Raw genomic sequence first — 14,181 nt, 5'->3', positions numbered from 1 at the left:
ACTATGTATATATACACAATGCCCAGTAGAATTTGGATAAAGGGGGGGGGGGGGTGGCGGGGGGACAAGTAGTGCAGGTCCTTTCAAGAGGCCATACATCTGTGCCCCTACCCCACCTGCAAGAGACAAAAGTTCTCTATGTAGTCTTGAACTTGCTATGTAGACCAGGCTGGCCTCTCAGATATCCAACCACCTCTGCCTCCTGAGGAAAGTCATGCACCACAATAGCCTGGCTGCTGCTTCTTTTTTTTAGGGCAAAGGGTAAGGAATATTGCAGTTTTATTAAACAAAACCTTGTCTCACGTATGTAGGCAGTGTAATCCCCATGATAGGATTTGTACACAATTGTTCCTAAACTGGAAATGGCTTTGGAATAACCCTTATGGTGGCTTATCACCCAAGAATCCCTTCTTCACACACTCCAGTTTAAATCCTTAGTGCTGTCCTAGAACACCTCCCAAATAGCCTTTCCCCATGCTAGCTTACATCAGTAGCTCACTGCCTCTCATCCTTAAACATGAATTTATTTCTATACAATGTTCTAAAAACACCCCTTAGTTTGTACATAAGTTTTCATTTTTAAATTGCTTTATAACAACTGTATAATTCCTGATTTTAATTTTCTTTTATCTGAAATCTCCCATGATTAAAAAAATAAAAGGCAAAAGAAAATTAAAATGCCATGGCCAGAGGACAAGGTGGAGAAAAAAATAAGACAAAAATAAAACATCAATATGAAAATTCTCAGAGATAATGCATTTATAAACACAGAAATGGTTACAACAAAGATGGCCGTGATGAGCAGGTATATATATATATATATTTATATATATATTTATATATAAATCCATGTCCGGCATCTGACCGTGGCACCTAGGGAGGCTAAGTCCAGTCCTGTGTGTGCCCTGCATCCTCCCTCTCTGCAAAAGCCCAGCTGGCATTGCAGAGAGCACAGCTAATGCAGCTCTCAGAGCCCCCTGGATGGGGGGGTGGGGGAGGTGGGTGAGACTGAGTACGCAGGCCCTTGGTTGGCAGAGAAGGAAGGAGGCTGTAAGGAAAAATCATAACTCACACTCTTAAGCCACCCTTGGTCACCTGGGGAATCTCTGGCACCTTGGCAGAATCAGCTATTGCCCCCTTACCAATAAAAAGGTATAGTCACCACTCAATACGAAGTGAGACCATGTAAGGAGAAGAAAATGGCTCACAGGGGTCAGGCCACGTGCAAACTCTGTTCTTTTACAGGTGAGCTTAGAACGGAAGGCTGGTGGCATTTAGAGATCCCTTCTCTGTTATCTGGGAGGGCCAGCCACTAGTCTTCCATCAGCCCCAACTTTGAGGATGAAGAGAGAAAGGTAAGCGCCCCACACTGGACAAATGTGAGGTCACAGCGGATCCTTCTCTCAAGCACCAAGCCCCAGTTTTCAAAGCTGTTTGGATGGGGGCTGTTGGATAACACTATCAGCCCAGGATTCCTTGGCCAATCAGGAGCAGCTGAGATTAAGGATGGTTATCTTGCGAAGAAAAGCCATGCCTGAGACCCAAGGAGCTGGAGCCAGGACTTGTCAAGGAAGAAGAGAACTTTCCCACCAAGAAGAGTTGACAAAGGAGGGACCAGGACTTCTCCCCTTTCCAATGGATGGCAGTTCGGATCTCTAAGAGCTGGCCAGGTGCTCCACCTGGATGGTGCTGGTGGTGACAGTGAGGCAGATGTCTTTATGATGCTCTGCCGGCTTATAGGGAGTCAGGTCAAAGGAACACTGGGGTGGAGGGTTCGGGTTGCTGTCCCCACCACCCCCTCCCTGGGGAGCTGCCCCAGGGGACTGGAAGTGTGGTGGCTGTGGAGGTGGTGGTGGTGGCTGCTGCTGCTGCTGCGATGCCTGTGAAGCTTGGGCTTGGGCTTGGGCTTGAGCTTGAGCCTGGGCCTGGGCCTGGGCCTGAGCCTGAGCCTGGGCCTGGGCCTGGGCCTGAGCCACTGCTGCTGCTGCTGCTGCCGCTTGCACTTGTTGTTGAAGATCAGGAGGGTTGTGTTTGCGCATATGTTTCATAAGGTAAGTTTCCTGAGGGAGATGGGTATAAAAAAAGTTAAGATAAAAGGAAAGGAAAAAAGGTAACCTGCAACTCTTAACCTGGGCTCTTACTCTGTAGTGTCTATTTATGAAGGGATGTTCTGGAGTTGGGAAAAAACGAACAGAACCTTTAGAAGTCACTGTGGACACTGAGCTAGCAGTCAGAAACCTATTTCAAAGGCCTCTGAGCAAAGCCATTATAACCTTGTTCTAGAATCTTATAGAAAATCCTTCACAAAACTAGCCTTTTATGTCTAGAATGAAGACTCATTGCTTATGGTTCTAGTTATCTCTGAATACTGACTCGAATAAGCAAGAGGGGAAAGCAGATGACAAGCCAGTCACCCACAGACCTCTATCAAGGACACAGTGGACTGCTGTCTCAAGGGATGGGGGTGAGGGAAATGACACAAAGTACTTACTGATGTATATGCCCGACTACAGATTGTGCAGGTATAAACCTTGGCGTGTTTCACTGTGTGTGTAGACAAGTGGGCCTCTAGAGAGGCTGCGTCTGTATATGCTCGGTGACAGTTGTGGCACTTGAAGGGTTTATCTTTGTTGTGCTGCCGTCTGTGAGACTGCAAACCAATGAGAGAAACCAAAATAAGTACCTACTCTTCCTTGGCCTTTATAGAGAGACAGCCTCAAGGCGAGCATAGGCCATCCTAGCTTCCCTTTCTACAGGAAGGCAGTAGAGACTGCTTTGAATGAAGCTTTAGGACTAGTGACTAAGAGAGGAAATGTTATCTCCAGTGGTAGAACATTGGGTCCTTAAAGTTACAATGGCTTCCAATGGTCTTTAAAGTGAGGCATGGGGACTACATGGTCTTTCTAGGGGCTCACAGAATCAACTCTTCAAAACAACGAGGTAAGGGCTGAGGAGATGACTCAGTGGGCAGGGTGCCTGCTGTGTGTTGAGAACTGTGTTCAGATCTCAGCATCCACAGAAGAGCAGGGTGAAGGGTTGTGGAAATAGGAGGATCCCTAAAGCCTACTGGTCTACTCAAAACAGACTGAGCTCTAGATGTAGTAAACAATACTGCCTCACAACTACGGTGCAAAGCAGACCTCCAACTAACTGTACTCAAGCCTAAACAGCCACAATCAGTCTGCACGCTCGCTCGCACGCATGCACGCACGCACACGCGAGCCAGGTGCGTGCCTCTGCACTCTTGCTCTCACACTGTAGATCAACTCTATTAGATGAGAGGAATATGTTTACATTCAACTAAGCCACAGACCCTGCAAAAATCCTGGGCATAGCAGCACATGGCTGTAACTGCAGCACTTAGAAGGCTGCAGAGTTAGGATGGCAGGTTCAAGGCCAGCCTGACTTACGGCATACCATTTTAATAACAAACTCATAAGGGCTGGGTGTGTAGCTCAGCGGTAGAGTGCTTTGCCTAGAGTAGGCTATGAAAAACAAAACCTTGCAAAATATGAAATATCATTCTCCCATTAAGTTCCTTCAGTGAGAGTTGGGAATATTAATGTTCTACTAGTGCTACCATGTGACTGGTTTATATTGGTTTATATATAATTATTTTTTGCTTCTTGAGATGGGGTTTCATGTAGCCTAGGTTATGTGTGTGTTTTAAATATTTGTGCAGGCAGATCTCTGAGTTTGAGGCCAGTTTGGTCTACAGGGAAGGACAGCCAGCACTACATCTCAAAAACCAAAATGAAACAAACAAACAAACAAAAAAACCCCAAAAACCCCAACCCCCCCCCCCAAAAAAAAAAAAAACCAAACACTCAGAAGTGAGTATTTGTGCAGGTGCCTGGGGGCAGAAGTGGCACTGGATTCCCTGGAGCAGAGTTAGAGGTCCGTAGCTGTGAGCCACCTGGCGTGGGTATTGGAACACACACCCAGGACCTCTGCAAAAACCGCAAATGCTCCTAAGTGCTCAATCTCTCCAGATGCTATGTTGTTCCTTCTGGCTTACTGTGAAGTCCAGGGGAGGCTGGTTCTGGGCACATGTCACTGTTCCCATCACTGGAGGGTTTTTGTTTTTTTAAATTTCATCCGTACCAGGGACTGGACCTATGGCCTGGTACATGCTATACACATACTATCAGTAAGCTACAGAGCCAGTTTTTTCCCCTTTTATTAGTGTGTGTGTGTGTCCCAGACTGTGTGTACGCGCATAAATGCATTATGTGTGGTGTGTGTGCCTGCCATGGCAAACGAGTAATCAATAACGGACAGCTTTTCAGAGTGAGCTCTCTCCTTCCAGTCAGGCTTGACTCAGAGAGTCAGGCTTGTAAGGCAAGGATGTCTCAGCATTGAGCCATCCTATCAACCTCCAATCCTTCAAAAAAAAAAAAAATTTTTTTTTTTTGGGTGTATGTTCAGATGCACACATGTGCACATGCATTCAGAGGCCAGTGACAACTTTGGTGCCATTTCTCAGGACTCACCTTGTTTTCTCAGACATGGTCTCTTAGTGGCCTGGGGCTAGCCAATGGGGTTAGGCTGGCTGGCCAATGAGCTCCACGGGGCCTGTGTTCACTTTCCCAGCACAGGAAAAACAAGCACATAACAAGACTACTCATGTTTTTAAAAGAAGATTCTAGGGCTCAATCTCCAGCCTTCATGTCTGTGGAGAGCACTTTACTGTCTGAGCTAACTCTACAAATTCTTATTTTTAAATTTTGAGACAATGTTATCATTACGTTGCCCCGTCTGACCTGAACTCATTTTGTAGCATAGGAAGCCTTAAACTCTGGATCCTTTGCCTCGGTCTTCCAAGCAGCTGGGATTAAAACCCAGCAGGCCCAGCTTCACTTCAGGTTTGGTTTTTTTTCCTTTGGAGACAGGGTTTCTCTGTGTAGCCCTGGCTGTCCTGGAACTCACTCTGTAGACCAGGCTGGCCTTGAATTCAGAAATCCGCCTGCCTCTGCCTCCCAAGTGCTGGGATTAAAGGTGTGCGCCACCACTGCCCGGCCACTTCAGTAATTCTTAAGAGAATTTATTTCTCTTGGAAAACTCGGAGAATCAGAGTACTAGCTAAATGGCACTCCCAAGTCTCAGACTCAAGGTCTCATGTGGAACCCAGACACTGACCTGCAGATTGGAGAGTTGTGTGAAAGCCTTCTCACAGCCCGGGTGTGCACATTTGTATGGTCTATCACCGGTGTGGATTCTATATAGGACGAGAAGAGGCAGAGTATGGACATGAGCAAGGTCACTTAGAGACAAGCTCCGTACAAGGTCTTAGCTTCCTCAGGTTGCCTTCCAAGGAAGCTCCTCAGGCGCATGCGCACGAGGCGCCAGCTCTAGCTCCTCTTTGCCTTGGAACGGTTTGTGACGCCTGATCTCTGTTCACTGCCTACAGCACTCAGCTCAAAGACATCCTCATTCTGTTGGGAGAAGAGGGACTGAGGGCTCAGCATTCACGTCCTAGGCAGGGCAGGGCATGATTTGACATACACACTTGTTCCTATAGGAACAACCATCTGAGTGAACATTCAGAAATGAAAGGAAAACACAATCATAAGGAAAAAGAAAAATACATAACACTTCCTCTTTGGTCCCTACCCTACAGGCACAAACTTTCCCCTCAACCTTGAGCATCATGTCCAGAGATAGTTCTGTGATCAAAGAACAAGTTACAATGATTGGTGGAAGAAGCAATGACTTTAGTGGAAACTCATGGGAATTCCTAAGGATATTCCCTCCAGTCTAACCCTTAATGACAGGAAATCCTGAGGTTGGAACCAATTTAACCTCTTTCCCCAACACCACAGGGCACTCTGTCTACTAAGCTGAGCCCAAGACATGAGGATGCACCAACACCTGCTCCTTTTCAGGGACTTCAGACCATCTCTGTGATCAAGGCCTCAAATACATGAAGACAGCAAACTCCAAGTCTGACCATTTTCAGGTGAGAACATCACATCCACAAGAAGCAAGGTGAGATAGCCAATTGCCAGGAGTCTGGACTTCATCTTGAGATATCAGCAAAGAAAACCATCAGCTCTTCAAGTTGTCAGTCTCCCTTCTCCCTAGTAACTCCATATTGACAGATTAAATGCAAACATCCTACTTATGAAGTAAGAGCTTTTCGTTTGCTTCCAGTTCTCTGGAAATGTTCAGTTCATGTTTCCTTCTGTGCTCTTGGCATCCCTAGGAATCTTGCTTGTTGAGTGTATCCAGGCTGGAGCTAGCTTACATCTGATCATATCTCCCATTTATAACAAGTGCCCTGAGGCACGAAGAAGAAATCTGGTAAGAAGTGTGCTTGGTATTTTCAGGGAGGAAAACGAAGGAAAGAGGCATCTTTGTTCCAAGTTTGTCTCTGTCTTTACTCAATCAGGAAAGTATCATACAATCACTGTGTCTTTTCAATACAGTTTGTGCTCCAGAAAGACTCTCTTGGCGTCCACTTCTTTTCTCTCTGCTGCCAGTCATATTCTCCTCCAGCCAGGTCTCACCTCCAGCCAGGTCTCTCCCCCGCCCCCCCGCATGCGGGTGGTTGTGTGTCTCCGGGGCGGGGGTGGGGAGGGCATGCCAGCGGGGCGGGATCAACAGCCCGCCCCTCTCCCTTACCGTGTGTGCTGCTGGAGGTGGGAGAGCTGGCGGAAGGCCTTCTGGCAGTAGGAACAGTTGTAGGGCTTGGCCCCCGAGTGGATACGGAGGTGCTGAGCCAGGTAGGAGGTGTTGGCGAAGGTCTTGGAGCAGTGCGGGCACTTGTGGGGCTTGATGGTCTCCGTGTGCATCTTGGAGTGAATCCTGCCGGAGAGGAGAGGAGGGAAGGGGGGAGGAGGAAGCAGTTCGATACCATGGGCTCAGCTCTCTGCTGGGTGAAATGATGTTGCTTGACGGATGAGAGCACCCCCTCCTCCCTCCCAATAAAGCTCCGGCAGCAGAGGCTAATGAAGAGGATACCCATGTCTAGGTTGCTGCTGACTGTGAGTCGGTGGCTAGAATGGCAGTGAATGATGAAGACTGCAACCCATGGCTCTGGTAACCTTACAGCACTCAGTCCTGTCAGCCTCGGCCTTCTCCTAAGGTTACACTCACCACAGTTACCCTGTTTCCAAATAGCAATTTGAACATAGGCCAATATCGCCTGTTCCCCATGGACCTCAAGTTGAATGCACACCATGGCTCTGAACTGAAGCATATAGTAAAAGCAGGGTCTGCTCTGTAGAAGATTTCCAAACAGACACAGAAAGAAACCACAAAAATCGTTCCAGAACTGGGGATTGGAAATCACAATTTTCAAGGCCCCCCACACTGCTAGGATACACAGTTTAATTTTCAGACAGTAACAAAAGTAAGATATCAAAAGGCAAAGGAGAGAATGGTTGGCACAGGTCACATGGCCTTGGAGGTCTTATCCCTAGGTAAGGGGTAAAGCAGCCTTACCGGGTGTGCTGCTGCAGATGTGAGAGCTGGCGGAAGGATTTCTCACAAAAGTTACAACTATAGGGCTTGGCCCCTGAGTGGATACGGATGTGCTGGGCCAGGTAGGAGCTGTTGGCGAAGGTCTTGGAGCAGTGTGGGCACTTGTGGGGCTTGGTCTCGGTGTGTGACTTGGAGTGGATCTGCATCTCCGACTTTGAGTAGAAGGTCAGTGAGCACATCCGGCACCTGGCCAAGCAAGGGCAACATTAGAGCCTTCCCACCAGGAGGTGCTGTGAGCCTCACAACCCTGCTGAGAGAAGCCTACCTAACTGATCCCATCTCCTGATCCAACTATACAGTGAGGCTTGTAGAAGCTTTCTCTCTTCTATTTAAAGAAAAGGTCTCATGTAGCTCAAGCTGGACTTGAACTCATGATACTCTTGTTTCTTACCTCCCAAATGCTGGGATTATAATAGCTATGTGCCACCAAGCCCAGCCTCTTTTGTCTCTTTCTTGCCTAAGCTGACATAGTGCCCAGAACTCAGAAACCCCCAATAAATGCTTGGTAAATGACTAGATACCCTAAGTATACAAAATTAAGCATTCAACTCCAGTAAAGCAGAAAATATTATGACCTAAGTGAATACAGATCAGAGGTTCTCAACCTTCCTAATGCTGCGACCCTTCAATACACTCCCTCATGTTGTGATGACCCCAACCTCAAAATTATTTCATTGCTACTTCATAACTGAAACTTTGCTACTATAATGAATCATAATGTACTGTGTTTTCCGATGGTCACAGGATGGACCCCTATGAAAAGGTTGTTTGGCCAACAAAGAGGATGTGACCCACAGGTTGAGAACCTCTGATAAAGATTTTACTAGGCCAGTTAAGTTTTTAACTCCTATTCCTAGCTTCTCCATGTTTATTTTCCCCTTAATACCCAAGTCTCCCATGCAATAATGAAGGAAGCTGGCTGGATGAGAGCGTCCATCTACAGTTAACTGTCTTCAGTGATTTCCCCTACTTCCCTTTCATAGTGACTACTAAAGAGATGGAGACGGAAAGTACCAGAATTACTAGGAGGGGCTTTCCCAACCCTTCTCTGGTCTCTATGGAGCTGGTGGTCCATTAATCATTTGCCCTTGCCTCTAGCCTCAAGCCAATCAAATGAGAACTACTTTTGAAACTTTTAGGAGTGAATTGTAATCCTTAAGTCTTAACAAGAAAAACTGACTGAGAAGCAATGTTGTGCTATGCTAACCCTTCCTTCTGTTATCACAGAAGCCACAGTGGCTCCCAGATGACACCCACAGCACCTGAATACACTTTTAGCTGGTCACCTGAACTAGTGGATCCTTCCTGCTTTGATACTGTCCAACAATATCAAATAAGGAGGTTTCTCTCCAAATTAAGCCATCTTTGCAAATTGGGCATCAAAAGGTATGATTCCTGTGTTCTTTTCATTTCAGAATTTTTGAAAATAGCTAAGATCAAGACGAGAAAGAACAAGTTCTCTCTGAGAAAATAGTATCATGTGCTGTGGTCTTTATATTAATGTTTACTAAAATCCTAGTAACTTGATAACCAGTGTTCATTCTCTACTCACTTTGTAACTCTGAAGCAAGCTCTGACTACCAGTTAGTTTATCAGTGACTGAGACATCCAAATACCACAGGAGAGATCAGCGTGCTCCAGAGAAAACAGCCAATGGGAGTCTAGATACCTGAGCTCTAGTCTAACAAAATTCAGTTATTAGCTGTCCACTAACCTAGACCTCAAGCTTCTCATCTTTAAAATTATATTATTTTTGCCTCTAGAAGGGCCAGCAAGCACCCAAGACCAAAGATAAGCTCAATGTTCTTTATTAATAAACCAGCATCAATCATTGCTAACGCCGTGTATGGATGGATGAGCCAATGATGACACAAGTATTTTACAAAGACTGAGGTGAGAAACTGGACAGAACGCCACTTGTATGACACCAAACTAATGTTGTGAAGTAAGTTCTTTTAATAACTAAAATTTCTCAGTCAAGGTAGAACATGTTCATTGTTTAAAAAGAAATGTTTTTACAGAGCTGGGGCTGAGCCTTGGCCTTGCCACATACCAGGAAAGTGCTCTACTCCTGAATTGTATCCTCGGCTCCAACATGCATTCTAACTTAAATCCTATCTCCCTTAAAATGAAAGTCAATTATAAAAAAGAAAATAATCGTAGCACTTGGGAGACTGAGGCCTATGATGGGCTTGTATTACAGTCTGCGCTACAGTGAGAGACCTTGTGTTAAGAAACCAGAAAGAAATCTTCAACAAAGCTTTAATTACAGAAGAATCTGAAAAACGTAACTGAAAACTGACTGGCAAGCTACGTGCAGTGGCACATGCCTATAGTCCCAGCACCCAAGAAGTGGGAGACAGGACAAGCAAGAGTTCAAGCCAGCCTGAGATCCCCTTTCAAAACAGAAAACAAAAGTCTGGCAACAGAATAACCAGTCTCAAAAGATACTAGTATACAATGACATGAGGATGGTCAGATGGCCATCATGATGACCACAACTGCTGCTGCTATTGCCAGGGTTAGGGTAGGTGCTTTTAATTAAACACCTTTTGTTTTCATTCAAAATAACCTCACAAGTATTCTAATTCTATATAAAAAAAAAAAGGAGCCCAAAAGCTCCAAAATGAGCGATATGTCAAAGGGTGAGCTGCTTGTTAGATGATGCCATGATGCTAACCTGACACAATAGTCTTAGCACTGAAGTATTCAAGCAGAGGCTGGACATCCATCTGCCAGGTGAGGAAAGGTACTGACCTCTGATGATCATTAAAGTACAGGCTGGGCCTTAATCCAAAAATCTAAAACCTGAAATGCTCCAATATCCAAAACTAAGCACTGACACCACCTCAAAGTAAAAAATTCTACATGTTTCCTTATGGGACAGACAAATCAAAATGCAGGTTCACTAAAAATACTATGTAAAATTACCTTTGGGCTATTTAAATAAGGTATATTTGAAACAAATGAATTCCCTTCTCTTACTTAAAGCCTGAACACAATTTTATTAAAGTCTAAAAGACAAACCACAGGGAAAGCAGGCTGTAAATTCTGGCAGACGGAGAAGAAGAAAGCCATGCCTTTTTGAGTTAGGCATGAAGGTTCAGCAACCTGGCAGGCCTGGACACCCCAGCAGTTCTGTGGGTTGGAAAAACTTCAGAGAAAGAGTGAGAAAATCCAAAGTGTTAGGGAGAGCACTCCTAGGCTTGAGCCGCTACTGGGAGAGGAAGGGGATGACAGGTTGGGGTGGGGGATGTTAGCTAAACCTTTCTGAGCCAGGACTAAGACAGGTTGGCAAACCCAACTCTCTCATAAAAGCTCCACAGCAGCCAACTCTGTTTTGGCTTTGAGAAACTATAGAGATCAGGTCAGCACTGAACTACTTACTGATCCTGTGTCAGCCTCCTGAGACTGCTAGTGTGTACCAGGTACCACATCTAGTTTAAAAAATAAACTTCATGTTCAGACTTGGGCCCCATCCCCACAGAGGGGTGTGTGTGTGTGTGTGTGTGTGTGTGTGTGTGTGTATATATATAAATAATTTGTATATATGCAAATATTCCAAAACTTGAAAATAGCTGCTCTTTAAAAAAAAAGAAAGAGAAAGAAAATAGCCAGTCTTAACCACTTTTGAACAGGGAATATTCAACCTGTACTTGAAAACTCTAGAGGCCCTAGGAAGCCAAATGAGCCATTACTGTAAGGTACTGGCTATTAAGAATCTGATTCAGGACAGTTCTGGTGGTAGGGAGGGAAAGCTCGCACTTCCCACCACCCCCCTCGTCCCATTCAGTCCATTATTTCAATGGACACCATGTATATCAGACACATTAAGAATGGTATGTAATTTAGTGGCCTTGGATTCAATGATCACTTTGAATTATTATCCCAGTTTTTTTCTAAGATGCTGAAAACAATTTCAAATGTTCGGATTTCCCTTCAAAATATTTTTGCACCATGGATAGGTCCGACTGACCTTCCCATTACTTCCCAGACAGGAACAAAGCCTAGGAGTTAGGTTGACTTGTCCACAGCAGCAGCACCTAGTTCCTCCATGACCCAGCCATGCTACTGACAACTGCAATGGACAGAGCTGACACACACATACACCAAAATCAGGACTCTCTTTTAGTTCAAATGTACGATAAGACAGGCAGCCAGGATTCTTTGTGATTTATAAAATCCCTTTGGACTTAAGAATTTTAAGTTTCTGAGGTAATTTTTTTCAACTAGGATATAGTCACTGGAGTTCCAGGGTTCCTTCCCTTTAATCAGCCAAGTATGGGGGTTTTTAAGAATTCCAAAAACAGCCGGGCAGTGGTGCACGCCTTTAATCCCAGCACTTGGGAAGCAGAGGCAGGCAGATTTCTGAGTTCGAGGCCAGCCTGGTCTACAGAGTTCCAGGACAGCCAAGGCTACACAGAGAAACCCTGTCTCGAACCACCCCCCCCCCAAAAAAAAAGAAGAAAAAAAAAAAAAAAAAAAAAAAAAAAAAAAGGAATTCCAAAAACACTAAGAGCAGAAGGTCCCAGAAGGCTTCCTGCCAACTATGTACTCACAATTCTTTATATACATATCCATGTATGTATTCATACACAGCTGGGAAATCCACAATAATTTTAGTATGGAAAAAAAATTAACTTGGCAGAACTGAAGACCCTGGTTAACCAGAAGGGCTGCCTCCACCTTCAACACGTTATTAAATGCATCTTACGTCACTTGACCTCACTTTAAGCATATACATAAAAAATCCAGGTATCTACACAACCAAGTTTAAAGGGATTTTCATTTAACTGATATAATAAAAGAATGCCTTTAAATGAATCAAACTTGTCAGGTACCTTTATAATATGGTATGATGGAAACATTTTCCAGGAACACTTATTGTATAAAGTGGGGTACACCTGTAATAATAAAGCTAAAATGAACTTCTGCATTACAGCTGCAATTCTGCAGTGTTCAATATAGTCTGCATAGCAACACCGCCCTCTTTTTCATGTATAAAGAGGTATTTAAACAGTGTACTTGTGGATAGTCTCCATAGAAGAACTACACAATTCAAGTAAATAATACTAAATAATGATTAGCTCTCATCTGAACTTCCCAACATTTAAAAGATTATCTCATCTATACTCCCAACAAATGGGAGGCATACAAAGAATTCTCCCCATTTTACAGATGAGGAAACTGAGGCGCAGAGAGGGGAAAAAGGACTTGCCCAGGGTCACACAGCAAGTTCGTGGTGGAGCCGGGAACTGAATCCATGAGCCCAAGGCTCTGTCCATTTCCTGTGCCGCAGTTCCCTTCGCTCCTAAAATGGGAACAACATTGCCCATCTCGGTACACTAAGGACAGAACCAGTCTCCCAACCATGCAAATCTGCCCCTGTCTATATTAAACCTGTGTAACAGTTAACCCATGTCACTCATCGGGACCAAGTGCCCAGAACCCACTAGGGACCCTGACAGCTCTCAAGGAGTTAAAGCTATTTATACTCTCAAAAGGTAAGGAGTTTCTCTGTACACAGCACCACACGCAATTATGCATGTGCTTTTTTTTGGAATGGACAATGTAAGAGAAAAGTGGAGGATTAAAATGACTTCCATGAATTAGAAAGTGACCCACAGTCATTTTATAGTTATACTGTTCCTCCATCCCAACCATGCAGGGGCTCAGGGCTGAGGGCTCAGCACAGCCCAGGAGCTGGCGGACGGCACACAGGTCAGGTACATGCTTACCAGAGGGGTTCTTGGAAAACAAACAGAAAGGAAAAAAAGCTACAGACGTTGTCTAGAACACAGTCTGAAGCCTTACTACAAGAGAGAAACTCTCTTGTCATTGAAAAATTAGTCAAGAGTTATGACAAACCTCTATCTTAAAAAGGAGGGAAGGAGGAAAGGGTCTAAACAACTCCAGGTGCCAGTCCTCCACCTTCCTATCCCAACACAGGACACCTGGACATGCAAATGGCTCTCAGGCAGACAGCTGCTTAGAGCACAGAGCCTGACTTGGGGCAGGACCCAAAACAAATAGGGGAGACTTCAAATAGTGGCCCTCAACCCATCCTGCCCCTGGCTTTGATTCCTACCTGTAGGTCTTGCCATCTTTCTGGTGGTCGTCATCCCCAGGGGCAAGGACGTAAGGGTCATTCATCTCAGGAAGCCCCGATTCCAGCATCCGCTTCTTCTTGCGGCCCCGAGGAGGTTTAGGAGGAGCCACAGTGCCACCTCCACCACCACCTCCTTCCTCAGTCAGGGTTGATGCTACCTTCTTGGAGAGGTCAGGGACCACCTGTAGGGCTTGTGAGCCAGGGGGAAGAGCTGAGACAATCATGGGAGCCGAGATAGGGAAAGTCTGAGCTGATGAGGCTGTGGTCACAAGAGAGCCTGACGGGGATGTGATTACCAAACCAGGACCTGGGGTTGGGAGAGAAAGGAGATGGGGTCACGCTGTTCATCTCTGACACTCATCTATCTCATTTTCCCCAGAGAACTGTCTAAGTAACCCCACACCACCACCCTCCAGCCCATAATCTATAGGAAATCCCAAACCCTGGACAAAAATAATGGTTTCCTAACCCCTGTCCCCAGTCCCCCCCACCCCCCAGTAACAGTGAGATTTACCCCTTGATTGACTCCCTTCTCTTCTCCACCTCTGAGAACAGGAGACTCCTTGATTCAGAGAAGGAAAGAATGT

At 45.3% G+C, this 14,181-nt stretch overlaps 1 protein-coding gene across 11 annotated transcripts in view; it reads right to left on the bottom strand.

The window, feature by feature from the left end:
* Positions 1–262: 262 nt before the first annotated feature.
* Znf384 (zinc finger protein 384) overlaps positions 263–14,181 on the bottom strand; it is a 32,425-nt gene continuing 18,506 nt past the window's right edge. For 4 of the 11 annotated variants that reach the window (XM_034512671.2, XM_076940567.1, XM_076940568.1 and 1 more), the window contains exons 5-12: positions 14,109–14,156; positions 13,574–13,901; positions 12,704–12,796; positions 7,447–7,671; positions 6,625–6,807; positions 5,140–5,218; positions 2,492–2,650; positions 263–2,060 (exon numbers count right to left, since the gene is read on the bottom strand). In XM_034512671.2, coding sequence (XP_034368562.1) covers positions 1,656–2,060; positions 2,492–2,650; positions 5,140–5,218; positions 6,625–6,807; positions 7,447–7,671; positions 12,704–12,796; positions 13,574–13,901; positions 14,109–14,156 — 1,520 coding nt within the window. In that variant the 3' untranslated portion in view covers positions 263–1,655. The remainder of the gene's footprint in view (positions 2,061–2,491; positions 2,651–5,139; positions 5,219–6,624; positions 6,808–7,446; positions 7,672–12,703; positions 12,797–13,573; positions 13,902–14,108; positions 14,157–14,181) is intronic. The other 7 variants (XM_076940572.1, XM_076940570.1, XM_076940569.1 and 4 more) reach the window with 7 other exon arrangements.

Source organism: Arvicanthis niloticus, chromosome 9 (genome assembly GCF_011762505.2).
Source record: "Arvicanthis niloticus isolate mArvNil1 chromosome 9, mArvNil1.pat.X, whole genome shotgun sequence".
Taxonomy (NCBI): Eukaryota; Metazoa; Chordata; class Mammalia; order Rodentia; family Muridae; genus Arvicanthis; species Arvicanthis niloticus.
Note: the sequence above shows the minus strand (reverse complement) of the source record. Positions and strands in the feature narration are given on the sequence as shown.